This window comes from Salvelinus alpinus, chromosome 24 (assembly GCF_045679555.1).
Source record: "Salvelinus alpinus chromosome 24, SLU_Salpinus.1, whole genome shotgun sequence".
Classification (NCBI taxonomy): Eukaryota; Metazoa; Chordata; class Actinopteri; order Salmoniformes; family Salmonidae; genus Salvelinus; species Salvelinus alpinus.
The window spans coordinates 31,045,162-31,063,748 of NC_092109.1; the positions used below are offsets into that span (position 1 = coordinate 31,045,162).

Consider the following 18,587-nt stretch of genomic DNA (forward strand, 5'->3'; position numbering starts at 1 on the left):
CTATGCTCCGTGCTATGAGGCTGTGCTACCCAAGGATCGACTGCATATTGAGCCCATCAAGGAGTATAAGCATGATGTCAATGGTGTCCGCAATCTGTTGGGGCCTACACAGTCCCTCTCGCACACAGCCTTCACCCCCTGCCCTGTGGACACAGCACAGGTAAAACTCTTGACTTATCAATGCATTTCTCTGTCTCCTATCTCTTGCTTCCATTCACCATGTTGTCCTTTCAGATTGTGCTTCCACCTCACTTGGAGCGCATTCGGGAGAAGCTGGCAGAAAACAGCCATGAGCTATGGGCTGTCACTCGCATTGAACAAGGATGGACCTATGGGTCGGTGAGTGCTTCCCATACTGCCCTATTCAGCTCACACTGCTTACATGACTGACTGATATCTATTTACTTCAATCTGGCAAACAAATTGTTTCTGTCCTCTACTTGCATTTCCTCTCCTCCAGTTCCGAGATGACAACAAGAAACTGCACCCCTGCCTGGTAGATTTCCAGAGCCTGCCAGAGCCAGAGAGGAATTACAACCTTGCCATGTCAGTAGAAACACTCAAGTGAGTCAATGTTTTGTACACGCCCTCTCCGCCTAGTGTGTGTGTGTGTGTGTGTGTGCTCAGTATTCACTCCCTCTGTTTCTCAAAGGACTCTACTGGCGCTGGGCTGCCATGTGGGCATGGGAGATGAGAAAGCAGAGGAGAACCTGAAGAACATCAAGATGCCCAAGACGTGAGTCAGACCTCAAAACAGGATCTCAGACTATTTTAGATGTTGACTTAATTATTCTCTGATATTAACTAACATGGTTGACAGTATTGTTTTCTGACGAAGGCCGTGAGGCCGATACGTAAGCTTATTAAAGATCAGTAATACTATCAAGAGCAGTGTGCGGTTTCCTTTTTCATTCACATTATCAGAGATAAACGTTTTGAAATGTTGGATTGTCATTTAAGTAGAGGCCTGTTCACTTAGTGAGTGTAAAGAAGAGTCCTAATGACATCTCACTTACTAGTCTAATCATAACATCATGTTTGGTCCACTAGGTATATGATGAGTAGTGGATACAAGCCTGCCCCTCTGGACCTCAACCATGTCAAGCTGACACCCAACCAGACCAACCTAGTGGAGAGACTGGCAGAGAATGGGCACAACGTGTGGGCTCGTGACAGGGTTCACCAGGGATGGACCTACAGCATTGTACAGGTATCTTTCATCTCTCTCTGATCCTGTGGGAAACCTGTGATAATAGCTTAAGTCATTTTAGACAATGTGTTTCTGTCACGTGGCTTTTAACGCACACGAAGGCGTACAGGTGGGCACACAACAAGCTCACCCAAAGTTATGCAGATACTTTGTCAAAGTTGAAGTCTGGGTGAAGTATGAGTCCTACTGACTCATGAGTTGTCGTAGTCATGTTTTCAGAGCCAACGTTTATGTAACTGTTGTGGAAATTCTTCCACAGGGACACTCAAAGTCAATCTTAAATGAATCATTGTATATTGTCAACGCGCTGGAGAGGTTCCAACCAACTCAATGCACCATAGTACACATGTCTGTCAGAAGAACTCTGCCGGGGCAGTCCCAACAGTTGTCTTATACACGGCTATACACAGACATGTTATATTTGCGTGATTTAGCATAATTAATTAATCATTACCGTTTTGTTTCATCCATGTGATCGATCAATACTGTTTCATAACATGTGATCGATCAATACTGTTTCATAACATGTGATCGACCAATACTGTTTCATAACATGTGATCGACCAATACTGTTTCATAACATGTGATCGATCAATACTGTTTCATAACATGTGATCGATCAATACTGTTTCATAACATGTGATCGACCAATACTGTTTCATAACATGTGATCGACCAATACTGTTTCATAACATGTGATCGACCAATACTGTTTCATAACATGTGATCGACCAATACTGTTTCATAACATGTGATCGACCAATGCTGTTTCATAACATGTGATCGACCAATGCTGTTTCATAACATGTGATCGACCAATACTGTTTCATAACATGTGATCGACCAATGCTGTTTCATAACATGTGATCGACCAATGCTGTTTCATAACATGTGATCGACCAATACTGTTTCATAACATGTGATCGACCAATGCTGTTTCATAACATGTGATCGACCAATACTGTTTCATAACATGTGATTGATCAATACTGTTTCATAACATGTGATCGACCAATACTGTTTCATAACATGTGATCGATCAATACTGTTTCATAACATGTGATCGACTAATACTGTTTCATAACATGTGATCGACCAATACTGTTTAATAACATGTGATCGACCAATGCTGTTTCATAACATGTGATCGATCAATACTGTTTCATAACATGTGATCGACTAATACTGTTTCATAACATGTGATCGACCAATACTGTTTCATAACATGTGACAGACCAACACCTCACAAGGCTTCTCTTCTCTAAGCTGAGACCTTGAAACTGAGATATCTTTAGTTTGTTCTCAAAACACGGTCGTTCGTTCTCAAAACACGGTCTGGGCCTACTGCCAAATCGCAGCTACTGATAGGTGTGATTTGTACAGTCAGCCACTTGCATCAACACAGAAATTGGTTTATAGAACAGCACATGAATAGAACAGAGAAATGAGTTATAAGAATAGCACCAACATTAAAATGTCCCTTACATAACTATTCAAGATGTTTAGAAAAACAAACAATAAGGTTCTTGGAGCTTTCTTTATTCAGTATCAATCTTTCCAGGAGATTAAAGTCCATAACTTGCACAATCATTCTATGTCTCACACAATTGTTTGTTGATTTTAACTGTTTATTTCCATGTTCAGGACATAATGAACAAGCGCAACCCGCGCCTGGTGCCATACAACCTGCTGGACGAAAAGACCAAGAAGACCAACAGAGACACTGTCTGTGCAGCTGTCCGCACTCTCATCGGCTACGGTTACAACATTGAGCCACCTGACCAGGAGAGCAGTGAGTCTGTCCGTCTGTCTGCCAAGATATAAACTGATCTAGTACCGGGTCGGACCCACCAGAACAGTCTGAATTCTTCAGGGCATGGAAACGTTGCTCACTTGGTATCACGGGACCTAACGTGTGCCAGGAAAACATTCCCCCACACCTGACTGGATGTTTTTTGTTTGTCGCACCATTCTCGGTAAACCCTAGACACTGTTGTGCATGAAAAGCTCTTTCTGAGATACTGAAACCGGCGCACCTGGCCCTGAAGATCATACCACGCTCAAAGTCACTTAGGTCATTTGTTTTGCCCATTGTAGCATTCAATTGAACAGTAATTGAATGCCTCGATGCCTGTCTAACTGTTTTATGTAGCTAGCCACGTGACTCACTGTCTGCAGGAGCGAACCATTTTTGTGAACAGGGTTGTGTACCTAATAAACTGTCCAATGAGTATGTGTGTGTGTGTATATACACACATACATACATACATACATACATACATACATACATACATACATACATACATACATACATACATACATACATACAGTGGGGAGAACAAGTATTTGATACACTGCCGATTTTGCAGGTTTTCCTACTTACAAAGCATGTAGAGGTCTGTAATTTTTATCATAGGTACACTTCAACTGTGAGAGACGGAATCTAAAACAAAAATACAGAAAATCACATTGTATGATTTTTAAGTAATTAATTTGCATTTTATTGGATGACATAAGTATTTGATACATCAGAAAAGCAGAACTTAATATTTGGTACAGAAACCTTTGTTTGCAATTACAGAGATCATACGTTTCCTGTAGTTCTTGACCAGGTTTGCACACACTGCAGCAGGAATTTTGGCCCACTCCTCCATACAGACCTTCTCCAGATCCTTCAGGTTTCGGGGCTGTCGCTGGGCAATACGGACTTTCAGCTCCCTCCAAAGATTTTCTATTGGGTTCAGGTCTGGAGACTGGCTAGGCCACTCCAGGACCTTGAGATGCTTCTTACGGAGCCACGCCTTAGTTGCCCTGGCTGTGTGTTTCGGGTCGTTGTCATGCTGGAAGACCCAGCCACGACCCATCTTCAATGCTCTTACTGAGGGAAGGAGGTTGTTGGCCAAGATCTCGCGATCCATGGCCCCATCCATCCTCCCCTCAATACGGTGCAGTCGTCCTGTCCCCTTTGCAGAAAAGCATCCCCAAAGAATGATGTTTCCACCTCCATGCTTCACGGTTGGGATGGTGTTCTTGGGGTTGTACTCATCCTTCTTCTTCCTCCAAACACGGCGAGTGGAGTTTAGACCAAAAAGCTCTATTTTTGTCTCATCAGACCACATGACCTTCTCCCATTCCTCCTCTGGATCATCCAAATGGTCATTGGCAAACTTCAGACGGGCCTGGACATGCGCTGGCTTGAGCAGGGGGACCTTGCGTGTGCTGCAGGATTTTAATCCATGACGGCGTAGTGTGGTACTAATGGTTTTCTTTGAGACTGTGGTCCCAGCTCTCTTCAGGTCATTGACCAGGTCCTGCCGTGTAGTTCTGGGCTGATCCCTCACCTTCCCCATGATCATTGATGCCCCACGAGGTGAGATCTTGCATGGAGCCCCAGACCGAGGGTGATTGACCGTCATCTTCAACTTCTTCCATTTTCTAATAATTGCGCCAACAGTTGTTGCCTTCTCACCAAGCTGCTTGCCTATTGTCCTGTAGCCCATCCCAGCCTTGTGCAGGTCTACAATTTTATCCCTGATGTCCTTACACAGCTCTCTGGTCTTGGCCATTGTGGAGAGGTTGGAGTCTGTTTGATTGAGTGTGTGGACAGGTGTCTTTTATACAGGTAACGAGTTCAAACAGGTGCAGTTAATACAGGTAATGAGTGGAGAACAGGAGGGCTTCTTAAAGAAAAACTAACAGGTCTGTGAGAGCCGGAATTCTTACTGGTTGGTAGGTGATCAAATACTTATGTCATGCAATAAAATGCAAATTAATTACTTAAAAATCATACAATGTGATTTTCTGGATTTTTGTTTTAGATTCCGTCTCTCACAGTTGAAGTGTACCTATGATAAAAAGTACAGACCTCTACATGCTTTGTAAGTAGGAAAACCTGCAAAATCGGCAGTGTATCAAATACTTGTTCTCCCCACTGTACATACATACATACATACATACATAATGAATATATAACCTGTTAATAATGTCACCTGAATCTGTTTGTGCTAGGTGGTCATGGGGAAGGTCATTCTCCGGGTAAGATCCGGGTGTTCCGGGCTGAGAAGTCATACGCGGTGACCCAGGGGAAGTGGTACTTTGAGTTTGAGGCTGTGACTGTGGGGGAGATGAGAGTGGGTTGGGCCAGACCCAGTGTCCGCGCTGACACAGAGCTGGGAGCAGATGAGCTCGCCTATGTCTTCAATGGTTTCAAGGTATGGTTGGTGATAAATGTTCTGTTCTGTGTCTGTTTTAGGGAAAACATTTACTAACATGTCGTATTTAAACTTTGACCGTTCTTTTTTAGGCTCAGCGTTGGCATGTGGGCAATGAGCCGTTTGGTCGTATCTGGTTGCCAGGTGACGTGGTGGGCTGTATGATTGACCTGGTAGAGCAGAACATCTTCTTCACCCTGAACGGAGAGATGCTGATCAGTGACTCTGGATCTGAGATGGCCTTCAAGGACATTGAGATAGGAGATGGTGAGTGACGAATGGGGAGGCTGCTGGGGGCTTGGAGGTGACGGATGGGGAGGCTGCTCGGGCTTGGAGGTGACGAATGGGGAGGCTGCTGGGGCTTGGAGGTGACGAATGGGGAGGCTGCTGGGGCGTGGAGGTGACGAATGGGGAGGCTGCTGGGGCTTGGAGGTGACGAATGGGGAGGCTGCTGGGGCTTGGAGGTGACGAATGGGGAGGCTGCTGGGGCTTGGAGGTGACGAATGGGGAGGCTGCTGGGGCTTGGAGAAGACGAATGGGGAGGCTGCTGGGGCTTGGAGGTGACGAATGGGGAGGCTGCTGGGGCTTGGAGGTGACGAATGGGAAGGCTGCTGGGGCTTGGAGGTGACGAATGGGGAGGCTGCTGGGGCTTGGAGGTGACGAATGGGGAGGCTGCTGGGGCTTGGAGGTGACGAATGGGGAGGCTGCTGGGGCTTGGAGGTGACGAATGGGGAGGCTGCTGGGGCTTGGAGGTGACGAATGGGGAGGCTGCTGGGGCTTGGAGGTGACGAATGGGGAGGCTGCTGGGGCTTGGAGGTGACGAATGGGGAGGCTGCTGGGGCTTGGAGGTGACGAATGGGGAGGCTGCTGGGGCTTGGAGGAGACGAATGGGGAGGCTGCTGGGGCTTGGAGGTGACGAATGGGGAGGCTGCTGGGGCTTGGAGGTGACGAATGGGGAGGCTGCTGGGGCTTGGAGGTGACGAATGGGGAGGCTGCTGGGGCTTGGAGGTGACGAATGGGGAGGCTGCTGGGGCTTGGAGGTGACGAATGGGGAGGCTGCTGGGGCTTGGAGGTGACGAATGGGGAGGCTGCTGGGGCTTGGAGGTGACGAATGGGGAGGCTGCTGGGGCTTAGAGGTGACGAATGGGGAGGCTGCTGGGGCTTGGAGGTGACGAATGGGGAGGCTGCTGGGGCTTGGAGGTGACGAATGGGGAGGCTGCTGGGGATTGGAGGTGACGAATGGGGAGGCTGCTGGGACTTGGAGGTGACGAATGGGGAGGCTGCTGGGGCTTGGAGGTGACGAATGGGGAGGCTGCTGGGGCTTGGAGGTGACGAATGGGGAGGCTGCTGGGGCTTGGAGGTGACGAATGGGGAGGCTGCTGGGGCTTGGAGGTGACGAATGGGGAGGCTGCTGGGGCTTGGAGGTGACGAATGGGGAGGCTGCTGGGGCTTGGGAGGTGACGAATGGGGAGGCTGCTGGGGCTTGGGAGGTAAATCCTTGTAGGATGGATCTGCTGATTTTAGATGAGTGTTATTCATTAAACTACATCTGCCGGTCTCCAGGTTTTATCCCTGTGTGTAGTCTGGGCCTGTCTCAGGTTGGCCGGCTCAACCTGGGCCAGAACGTCAGCAGCCTGCGCTACTTCACCATCTGTGGCCTTCAGGAGGGCTTTGAACCCTTCGCCATCAACATGAAGAGAGACATCACCATGTGGTTCAGCAAGAGCCTGCCCCAGTTCATCCCTGTTCCTACAGAACACCCTCACGTTGATGTACAGTACAGCATATGTTGTTCAACAACAGTGTCTTGGAATGGCTTCCCTTCCTATATTTTATAATTCCATTTAAAACACGTTAACATTCAAATGTTTTCTTCTGTGGGTTTTCAGTATGTGATTTTCTGCCCTTTCCCCCACGTCCCCTGTGTAGGTGTCCCGTGTGGATGGGACGGTGGACAACGCTCCCTGTCTGAAACTGACCCACAAGACCTTCGGCTCTCAGAATGCCAACACCGATCTGTTGTTCCTGAGGCTCAGTATGCCCGTGGAGTTCCACGAGACCTTTAAAATCATGGCTGGGACCACCCCCCTGACACGAACCCTGACCATCCCCGAGGACCAGGTCCTGGAGGTGGACCCCGACTCTGACTTTGAGGTGCTGAAGAAGTCTGCCAGCCGCACAGAGAAGGAGGAGGAGAAGGAGCCCTCTGTGCCTAAGGAGATCTCCGTCAACGGAAGAGAGAATGTGAAAGATGCCTCTACAGAGAAGAGCAAGAAGAAGGGGTCAGTACTGAGTAGGGGTCAGATTAGTGAAGAGACAGACGATAGGCTTGAGACAGGTCACAACTCTCTGTTGGAGAAGAGACAGGTCACAACTCTCTGTTGGAGAAGAGACAGGTCACAACTCTCTGTTGGAGAAGAGACAGGTCACAACTCTCTGTTGGAGAAGAGACAGGTCACAACTCTCTGTTGGAGAAGAGACAGGTCACAACTCTCTGTTGGAGAAGAGAGAGGTCACAACTCTCTGTTGGAGAAGAGACAGGTTCCAACTCTGTTTGGAGAAGAGACAGGTCACAACTCTCTGTTGGAGAAGAGACAGGTCACAACTCTCTGTTGGAGAAGAGACAGGTCACAACTCTCTGTTGGAGAAGAGACAGGTCACAACTCTCTGTTGGAGAAGAGACAGGTCACAACTCTCTGTTGGAGAAGAGACAGGTCACAACTCTCTGTTGGAGAAGAGACAGGTCACAACTCTCTGTTGGAGAAGAGACAGGTTCCAACTCTGTTTGGAGAAGAGACAGGTCACAACACTCTGTTGGAGAAGAGACAGGTCACAACTCTCTGTTGGAGAAGAAAGTGGAAAGTGAATGCTGAAAACGGCACTTTTAACTGTAATCGTCGTCATGTTTTCTCAGTCCTGTTGAAAAGGAGGCCCGGCTACGCTGACATTGTGTGTTCCCCTCAGGTTCCTGTTCAAGGCCAAGAAGGCAGCTTTCACTCCGCAACCTGTTGTTCCCACCATGCCTCGTCTGACGGAGGAAGTGGTCCCAGACGACAGAGATGACGATGACATCATCCTCAACACCACCACAGTATGAACTTTAACATCTCTTCAGATCCTCGTGTCTGAACCTAACTTCTCTTCACTGGGACATTTTTGTCTGGAAATATGTTTTTTTTAAATTCATTTTTAGTTTTAGGTAGTTCAACTCCTTGTTAATCATGTTTCTGCTCACATTCTCTGTGTTCAGTACTATTATTCAGTGCGAGTGATTGCGGGACAAGAGCCCAGCGGGGTGTGGGTAGGCTGGATCACCCCTGACTACCACCAATACGACCTGCACTTTGACCTCAGCAAAGTAAGAAATGTCACAGTCACCGTGGGAGATGACAAAGGCAACATACATGACAGGTGAGTAACGTGTCCCTGTGCACACACACACATGCACAGTATTCACAAAGACATAATACCTTAATATCTTCCTATGTTGTCTCTCATGCCTCCCTCAGTATGAAGCGCAGTAACTGCTACATGGTGTGGGGAGGGGAGTTCAGCAGCTCCCAGCAGACCCGTGTCAGTCAGGAGGACTTTGTGATTGGCTGCCTTATTGACCTGGACACAGGACTCATGACTTTCACAGCCAATGGGAAAGAGATCAACACCTTCTACCAGGTGAGATGCAGTGTTCAGTGTAAACATGTATTCTGCATTGTGTCCCGCCACCCACCACCCGCCAACCCCTCTTTTACGCTACCGCTACTCTCTGTTCATCATATATGCATAGTCACTTTAACCATATCTACATGTACATACTACCTCAATCAGCCTGACTAACCGGTGTCTGTATGTAGCCTCGCTACTTTTATAGCCTCGCTACTGTATATAGCCTGTCTTTTTACTGTTGTTTTATTTCTTTACCTACCTATTGTTCACCTAATTTTGTCTTGCTGCTTTTTGTTCTATGTTGCTCTGTCTGTATGCTACGTCTTGCTTGTCCTATGTTGCTATGTCTGTATGCTATGTCTTGTTCTATGTTGCTATTGTCCATATTGTAATTGTTTTTAATAACCTGCCCAGGGACTGCGGTTGAAAATTAGCCGGCTGGCTAAAACCGGCACTTTTACTGAAACGTTGATTAATGTGCACTGTCCCTGTAAAAATAAAATAAACTCAAACCTAATACCTTTTTTGCACTATTGGTTAGAGCCTGTAAGTAAGCATTTCACTGTAAGGTCTACAACTGTTGTATTCGGGCACACGTGACAAATACACTTTGATTTGATTTGTATTTCATTACTCAGAAGCATGCCAAGGGTTACTGGACTAATAATAAGCAAGGTACAAACTGCTCTGGGCTTGATTGATTGATTGATTGATTGATTGAATTTATTAGACAATTTTAAGAACATAGATAAGAGACGCCTCCACATACAATTCAAGGATAACACATTAAAGCTGGAAATCGAATTTCCATTGTGGCTTCCTGTGTAACACTGTGGTTGTTTGTTCCAGGTGGAGCCCAACACTAAACTGTTCCCAGCTGTCTTTGTCCTGCCCTCCAGTCAGAACATGCTGCAAGTGGACCTGGGGAAGCTCAAGGTCAGACTCATCGAGAATTACCCCTCCACTTTGCTTTTCAGTGTTACCCCTCCACTGTCTGCATTTTACAGTGTTACCCCTCCACTGTCTGCTTTTCAGTGTTACCCCTCCACTGTCTGCTTTTCAGTGTTACCCCTCCACTGTCTGCTTTTCAGTGTTACCCCTCCACTGTCTGCTTTTCAGTGTTACCCCTCTACTGTCTGCTTTTCAGTGTTACCCCTCCACTGTCTGCTTTTCAGTGTTACCCCTCCACTGTCTGTGTTTTACAGTGTTACCCCTCTACTGTCTGTGTTTTACAGTGTTACCCCTCTACTGTCTGCTTTACAGTGTTACCCCTCCACTGTCTGTGTTTTAATAGTTTTACCCCTCCACTGTCTGCTTTACAGTGTTACCCCTCCACTGTCTGTGTTTTACAGTGTTACCCCTCCACTGTCTGCATTTTACAGTGTTACCCCTCTACTGTCTGCTTTACAGTGTTACCCCTCCACTGTCTGTGTTTTAATAGTTTTACCCCTCCACTGTCTGCTTTACAGTGTTACCCCTCCACTGTCTGTGTTTTACAGTGTTACCCCTCCACTGTCTGCATTTTACAGTGTTACCCCTCCACTGTCTGCGTTTTACAGTTTTACCCCTCCACTGTCTGCGTTTTACAGTGTTACCCCTCCACTGTCTGTGTTTTACAGTTTTACCCCTCCACTGTCTGCGTTTTACAGTGTTACCCCTCCACTGTCTGCGTTTTACAGTTTTACCCCTCCACTGTCTGCGTTTTACAGTGTTACCCCTCCACTGTCTGCTTTTCAGTGTTACCCCTCCACTGTCTGCGTTTTACAGTGTTACCCCTCCACTGTCTGCTTTTCAGTGTTACCCCTCCACTGTCTGTGTTTTACAGTGTTACCCCTCCACTGTCTGCATTTTACAGTTTTACCCCTCCACTGTCTGCGTTTTACAGTGTTACCCCTCCACTGTCTGCTTTTCAGTGTTACCCCTCCACTGTCTGCGTTTTACAGTGTTATCCCTCCACTGTCTGCGTTTTACAGTGTTACCCCTCCACTGTCTGTGTTTTACAGTGTTACCCCTCCACTGTCTGTGTTTTACAGTGTTACCCCTCCACTGTCTGCTTTTCAGTGTTACCCCTCCACTGTCTGTGTTTTACAGTGTTACCCCTCCACTGTCTGCGTTTTACAGTGTTACCCCTCCACTGTCTGCGTTTTACAGTGTTACCCCTCCACTGTCTGCTTTTCAGTGTTACTCCTCCACTGTCTGCGTTTTACAGTGTTATGGATGTTTTCAACTGTCCTGCCTGCGGCTATGGAACCCTGACCTGTTCACCGGACGTGCTACCTGTCCCAGACCTGCTGTTTTAAACTCTCTAGAGACAGCAGGAGCGGTAGAGATACTCTTAATGATTGGCTATGAAAAGCCAACTGACATTTACTCCTGAGGTGCTGACTTGTTGCACCCTCGACAACAACTGTGATTATTATTATTTGACCATGCTGGTCATTTATGAACATTTGAACATCTTGGCCATGTTCTGTTATAATCTCCACCCGGCACAGCCAGAAGAGGACTGGCCACCCCTCATAGCCTGGTTCCTCTCTAGGTTTCTTCCTAGGTTTTGGCCTTTCTAGGGAGTTTTACCTAGCCACCGTGCTTCTACACCTGCATTGCTTGCTGTTTGGGGTTTTAGGCTGGGTTTCTGTACAGCACTTTGAGATATCAGCTGATGTAAGAAGGGCTTTATAAATACATTTGATTTGATTTTGATTCTATTTCATTCTGTCTTTTTACCCTCAAGGCTACTCAAGCTATTATTTCACTTCAACGACGACCCTTCTACTCTGCAATGTAAGTGTTTGTTTTCTCCTCAGAACATCATGCCTATTTCAGCAGCCATGTTCCGCAGTGAGCGTAAGAACCCGGTCCCTCAGTGTCCTCCCAGGCTAGATGTCCAGATGCTGACCCCAGTCATTTGGAGCCGCATGCCAAACCACTTCCTGTCCCCAGAGACGGGCCGTGTGAACGAGAGGCACGGCTGGATGGTGGAGTGTAGAGAGCCTCTCACCATGATGGCCCTGCACATCCCTGAGGAGAACAGGTCAGAACACTGCCACCATTGCTGACATCTAAGCAGAAGATTATTGTGTTTGATTGTGAAATGGATTTCAGTCTTAGCTATAGTATTGGGAAAGACATATAAACGGGAGACATTTTGGCTCTGATGCAATAGATTTGTCCAAATCTGTACAGCCTTGGGCCATACTGTCCTCTGCCTCTGTCCCGTCTAGATGTATTGACGTCCTGGAGTTGTCGGAGCGTATGGACCTGCTGAAGTTCCACTACCACACTCTGAAACTGTACGGCTCAGTCTGTGCTCTGGGGAACAACCGCGTGGCTCACGCCCTGTGCAGCCATGTTGACGAATCCCAGCTATTCTACGCCATAGAGAACACCTACCTGCCTGGACCAATGAGGAGCGGCTACTACGATCTGCTCATCAGCATGCACCTGGAGTCGGCCAAGAGGAACCGCCTCATGACCAATAAGGAGTTCATTGTGCCCATGACTGAAGAGACGCGCAGCATCAACCTCAACTCAGACACTGACAAATCCCATGCTTTACCAGGGGTGGGCCTCACTACCTGTCTGCGCCCCAAACTCCACTTCTCCCCCACTGGGTTTGTAGGGACAGACCTGGATATCTACACCCTCAGCCCCTTCATCCCCCTACATGTAAGGAGCCTCATAGGTTTGCAATCTTTGCAACTTTAAACTTTAAATTTAAATTCCCTGGTTTTCCAGAAATCCTGGTTGGAGGATTCCAGATTTCCTCATTATTCCCTCCTGAATCCGGGAATCTTCCAACCGATATTTTTGGAGAAAAAAACTGGGAGTTTTGCAACACTGGGCCAGGCTGATGAAGGGAGAGGGGAAAGATTTTCTGTTTGAACTGACTGGTGGTCATGAAAGTGTGTCTCTCTCTCCTGTAGGTGCTGAAGGCGAAGGCCCTGACCATGCTGACAGAAGCTGTCCAGGATGGTGGTCAAGCAATGAGGGATCCTGTAGGAGGCAGTGTTGAGTTCCACTTTGTCCCCATCCTCAAGCTCATCAGCACCCTGCTCATCATGGGTGTGTTTGAGAATGAAGATGTCAAGCACATCTTGAAGATGATAGAGCCCACAGTGTTCAGTGGAGAGGCAGAGGCTGCTGCCCAGGGAGAGGGGGACCAATCACTGGCCTTCAAAGAACAGGGGTTGGAGGTGAAGGAAGAAGAGGAGGGAGCAGTAGAGAGCGGACATGAAACAGAAATGGAGGATGAGGGGATGGGTGAGGAAGATGAGGAAATGGAGGCAGAGCTGGAGCAGTTGGAGCCTATAGAAAAAGAGGAAGACAAGGGGGAGGATGACGGAGAGAAAGTGGATGGAGAGAAAGGTGGTGAGGAGACGGAGAAGGAGGTGAAGCCTGGAGAGGCAGAAGAACAAGTAGGTCTGGAAGAGGGATTACTGCACATGAAGCTTCCAGAGTCTGTCAAACTACAGGTGTGTGTGTTTTTCAGTTCGCTGTAACTTTCACTATCCTCCTTAGTTTGATGAATTACCCTAATCTATGCCGCTAAGTCTCAGGTCATTCTCTCTCTGTTGGTCAGATGTGCACTCTGCTGCAGTATTTCTGTGACTGTGAGTTGCGCCACAGGGTGGAGGCCATCATAGCCTTTTCAGACGAGTTTGTGAGCCAGGTGCAGGCCAACCAGAGAGCCCGCTACAACGAGCTCATGCTGGCGTACACCATGAGCGCTGCTGAGACTGCTCGCAAGACCCGCGAGTTCCGCTCCCCACCACAGGAGCAGGTACCCTCTGCCTCAGTCACTGTATACCGGAGGAATAAGTACACTATCACACTTGTAACAGTACATGAAAGGTAACAACATCTTACTGTTTGTCTCTGTTTGATATGCAGGTCAACATGCTGATGAACTTGAAGAACATTGCGGAGGATGAGGATTGTCCTGTGCCTGACGAGGTCCGCGATGCCCTGCAGGCTTTTCACAAGAACCTGCTGTTTCACTGCAGTCAGTCAAGCTCATACCTCCACATGTAACTTAGAATTTCACTTGTACAGTGGGGAGAACAAGTATTTGATACACTGCCGATTTTGCAGGTTTTCCTACTTACAAAGCATGTAGAGGTCTGTAATTTGTATCATAGGTACACTTCAACTGTGAGAGACGGAATCTAAAACAAAAATCCAGAAAATCACATTGTATGATTTGTAAGTAATTAATTTGCATTTTATTGCATGACATAAGTATTTGATACATCAGAAAAGCAGAACTTAATATTTGGTACAGAAACCTTTGTTTGCAATTACAGAGATCATACGTTTCCTGTAGTTCTTGACCAGGTTTGCACACACTGCAGCAGGGATTTTGGCCCACTCCTCCATACAGACCTTCTCCAGATCCTTCAGGTTTCGGGGCTGTCGCTGGGCAATACGGACTTTCAGCTCCCTCCAAAGATTTTCTATTGGGTTCAGGTCTGGAGACTGGCTAGGCCACTCCAGGACCTTGAGATGCTTCTTACGGAGCCACTTCTTAGTTGCCCTGGCTGTGTCTTTCAGGTCGTTGTCATGCTGGAAGACCCAGCCACGACCCATCTTCAATGCTCTTACTGAGGGAAGGAGGTTGTTGGCCAAGATCTCGTGATACATGGCCCCATCCATCCTCCCCTCAATACGGTGCAGTCATCCTGTCCCCTTTGCAGAAAAGCATCCCCAAAAAATGATGTTTCCACCTCCATGCTTCACGGTTGGGATGGTGTTCTTGGGGTTGTACTCATCCTTCTTCTTCCTCCAAACATGGCGAGTGGAGTTTAGACCAAAAAGCTCTATTTTTGTCTCATCAGACCACATGACCTTCTCCCATTCCTCCTCTGGATCATCCAGATGGTCATTGGCAAACTTCAGACGGGCCTGGACATGCGCTGGCTTGAGCAGGGGGACCTTGCGTGCGCTGCAGGATTTTAATCCATGACGGCGTGGTGTGTTACTAATGGTTTTCTTTGAGACTGTGGTCCCAGCTCTCTTCAGGTCATTGACCAGGTACTGCCGTGTAGTTCTGGGCTGATCCCTCACCTTCCTCATGATCATTGATGCCCCACGAGGTGAGATCTTGCATGGAGCCCCAGGCCGAGGGTGATTGACCGTCATCTTGAACTTCTTCCATTTTCTAATAATTGCGCCAACAGTTGTTGCCTTCTCACCAAGCTGCTTGCCTATTGTCCTGTAGCCCATCCCAGCCTTGTGCAGGTCTACAATTTTATCCCTGATGTCCTTACACAGCTCTCTGGTCTTGGCCATTGTGGAGATGTTGGAGTCTGTTTGATTGAGTGTGTGGACAGGTGTCTTTTATACAGGTAACGAGTTCAAACAGGTGCAGTTAATACAGGTAATGAGTGGAGAACAGGAGGGCTTCTTAAAGAAAACCTAACAGGTCTGTGAGAGCCGGAATTCTTACTGGTTGGTAGGTGATCAAATACTTATGTCATGCAATAAAATGCAAATTAATTACTTAAAAATCATACAATGTGATTTTCTGGATTTTTGTTTTAGATTCCGTCTCTCACAGTTGAAGTGTACCTATGATAAAAATTACAGACCTCTACATGCTTTGTAAGTAGGAAAACCTGCAAAATCGGCAGTGTATCAAATACTTGTTCTCCCCACTGTATATCAAAGAGGGCCAATAGTTGAGATGAAAAGTTTTCAGCTAATGTCAATGATTTATCACCCCTGATGTCACGTCAGGTGTACATATCGAAGAGGAAGAGGTAGAGGAGAAGTTGGATACGTCTTTCAAAGGACGACTCCTCCGAATGCTGGACAAGTTGAGGCACCTCCGTAAGAAGAAGGTAGAGGAGGAGGAACCTGAGGAGGAGAACAAACCCAGTGAGTCTCACTCTCTATCAGCTGTCCCAGTGAAAAACGGTAAAATCAAGCCAAAAATGTACCATCAATCTCAGTCTAGTTGCCATGGGATAGTTTTATTCGGTTTCAGCAATCAATTATTTTCAGGTTACAATGATTTTATCACTAACACAACAAAAAACAGACAATCGATCAATTAACTGATGTCCCTCCTCCATAACCACCCCACCAGGCACCCTCCAGGAGCTGATCTCCCACACCATGGTCCACTGGGCCCAGGAGTCATTTATCCAGAACCCTGAGCTGGTGCGTCTGATGTTCAGCCTGCTGCACCGTCAGTATGACGGGCTGGGGGAGTTGATCCGGGCCCTGCCCAAGGCCTACACCATCAACGCCATCTCCATAAAGGATACCATGGACCTGCTGGAGTGCCTGGGACAGATCCGCTCGCTGCTCATCGTCCAGATGGGCCCCGAGGAGGAGTGGCTCCTGATCCAGAGCATCGGGTCAGTACAGAGAACAGTTAGAAAGATACAAAGAAGACATTATAAACTGGGTGGTTCTAGCTCTGAATGCTTTTTTTTACTGTTCTAATTACGTTGGTAACCAGTTTATAATAGCAATAAGGCACCTCTGGGGTGTGTGGTGTATGGCCAATATACCACGGCTAAGGGCTCATTTTACTTATTGAACCTTTATTTAACTAGGCAAGTCAATGATGGCCTACCAAAAGGCAAAAGTTTTCCTTGGAGGACGGGGGCTGGGATTAAAAATTTAAATAAATTAAATAAAAATATAGGACAAAACACACATCACGACAACAGAGACAACACTACATAAAGAGAGACCTAAGACAACAACATAGCATGGCAGAAACACATGACGACAACAGCATGGTAGCAACACAACATGGTAGCAACACAACATGGCAGCAGCACAACATGGTAGCAGCACAAAACAGGGTACAAACGTTATTGGGCACAGACAACAGCACAAAGGGCAAGAAGGTAGAGACAACAATATATCACGCAAAGCAGCCACAACTGTGAGTAAGAGTGTCCATGATTGAGTCTTTGAATGAAGAGATTGAGCTAAAACTGTCCAGTTTGAGTGTTTGTTGCAGCTCGTTCCAGTCTCTAGCTGCAGCGAACAGAAATGACGAGTGACCCAGGGATGTGTGTGCTTTGGGGACCTTTAACAGAATGTGACTGGCAGAACGGGTGTTGTATGTGGAGGACGAGGGCTGCAGTAGATGTTTCAGATAGGGGGGAGTGAGGCCTAAGAGGGTTTATAAATAAGCATCAACCAGTGGGTCTTGAGACGGGTATACAGAGATGACCAGTTTATAGAAGAGTATAGACTGCAGTGATGTGTCCTATAAGGAGCATTGGTGGCAAATCTGATGGCCGAATGGTAAAGAACATCTCGCTCAAGAGCAACCTTACCTGCTAATCTATAAATTACGTCTCCGTAATCTAGCATGGGTAGGATGGTCAGCTGAATCAGACTTAGTTTGGCAGCTGGGGTGAAAGAGGAGCGATTACAATAGAGGAAACAAAGTCTACATTTAATTTTAGCCTGCAGCTTTGATATGTGCTGAGATAAGTGCTGAGATAAGGACAGTGTACCATCTAGCCATACTTGAGGTGACTACCTCAAGCTCTAAACCCTCAGAGGTACTAATCACACCTGTGGGGAGAGGGGCATTCTTCTTACCAGACCACATGACCTTTGTTTTGGAGGTTTTCAGAACAAGGTTAAGGGCAGAGAAAGATTGTTGGACACTAAGAAAGCTTTGTTGTAGAGCGTTTAACACAAAATCCGGGGAGGGGCCAGCTGAGACTGTATCATCTGCATATAAATGGATGACAGAGCTTCCTACTGCCTGAGCGATGTTGTTGATGTAAATTCAGAAGAGGTTGGGGCCTAGGATCGAGCCTTGGGGTACACCCTTGGTGACAGGCAGTGCCTGAGACAGCGAATGTTCTGACTTTATACACTTCACTCTTTGAGAGAGGTAGTTAGCAAACCAGGCCAAAGACCCCTCAGAGACACTAATACTCCTTAGCCGGCCAACAAGAATGGAATGGTCTACCGTATCAAAAGCTTTGGCCAAGTCGATAAAAATAGCAGCACAACATTGCTTAGAATCAAGGGCAGTAGTGACATCATTTAGTACCTTTAAGGTTGCAGTGACACATCCATAATCTGAGCGGAAACCAGATTGCATACCAGAGAGAATACTACAGACATCAAGAAAGCCAGTCAGTTGATTATTGAAACATTTTTCCAACACTTTTGAAAAACAGGGCAAAATAGAAATAGGCCTATAACAGTTAGGATCAGCTTGATCTCCCCTTTTAAATAAAGGACAAACCGAGGCTGCCTTCCAAGCAATGGGAACCTCCCCAGAGAGGAGAGACAGGTTAATGAGGTCGGAGATAGGTTTGGCGATTATAGGGGCAGCAACCTTAAAGAAGAAAGTGTCTGAACCATCTGATCCAGATGGTTTTTTAGTGTCAAGTTTAAGGAGCTCCATTACTACCTTGGATTCAGTGACCACCTGCAGGGAGAAACTTTGTAGCAGAGGGGAAAAGAGGGAGGAGTATCAGGGCTAGTCGCATTAGAAGGGCTGGGAGATGAGG

General features: G+C 47.0%; 1 protein-coding gene across 1 annotated transcript in view; it reads left to right on the top strand.

The window, feature by feature from the left end:
* The first annotated feature begins 1,057 nt into the window (after positions 1 to 1,057).
* The window catches only part of LOC139551877 (ryanodine receptor 1-like), a 65,973-nt gene continuing 48,443 nt past the window's right edge, over positions 1,058 to 18,587 (top strand). Inside the window, exons 1-17 of the mRNA XM_071363224.1 lie at positions 1,058 to 1,210; positions 2,855 to 3,002; positions 5,219 to 5,421; positions 5,514 to 5,688; positions 6,985 to 7,193; positions 7,351 to 7,703; positions 8,386 to 8,512; positions 8,672 to 8,832; positions 8,931 to 9,093; positions 9,934 to 10,020; positions 11,892 to 12,118; positions 12,309 to 12,753; positions 13,011 to 13,559; positions 13,667 to 13,867; positions 13,978 to 14,089; positions 15,823 to 15,963; positions 16,175 to 16,448. Coding sequence (XP_071219325.1) covers positions 1,058 to 1,210; positions 2,855 to 3,002; positions 5,219 to 5,421; positions 5,514 to 5,688; positions 6,985 to 7,193; positions 7,351 to 7,703; positions 8,386 to 8,512; positions 8,672 to 8,832; positions 8,931 to 9,093; positions 9,934 to 10,020; positions 11,892 to 12,118; positions 12,309 to 12,753; positions 13,011 to 13,559; positions 13,667 to 13,867; positions 13,978 to 14,089; positions 15,823 to 15,963; positions 16,175 to 16,448 — 3,728 coding nt within the window. The remainder of the gene's footprint in view (positions 1,211 to 2,854; positions 3,003 to 5,218; positions 5,422 to 5,513; positions 5,689 to 6,984; positions 7,194 to 7,350; positions 7,704 to 8,385; positions 8,513 to 8,671; positions 8,833 to 8,930; positions 9,094 to 9,933; positions 10,021 to 11,891; positions 12,119 to 12,308; positions 12,754 to 13,010; positions 13,560 to 13,666; positions 13,868 to 13,977; positions 14,090 to 15,822; positions 15,964 to 16,174; positions 16,449 to 18,587) is intronic.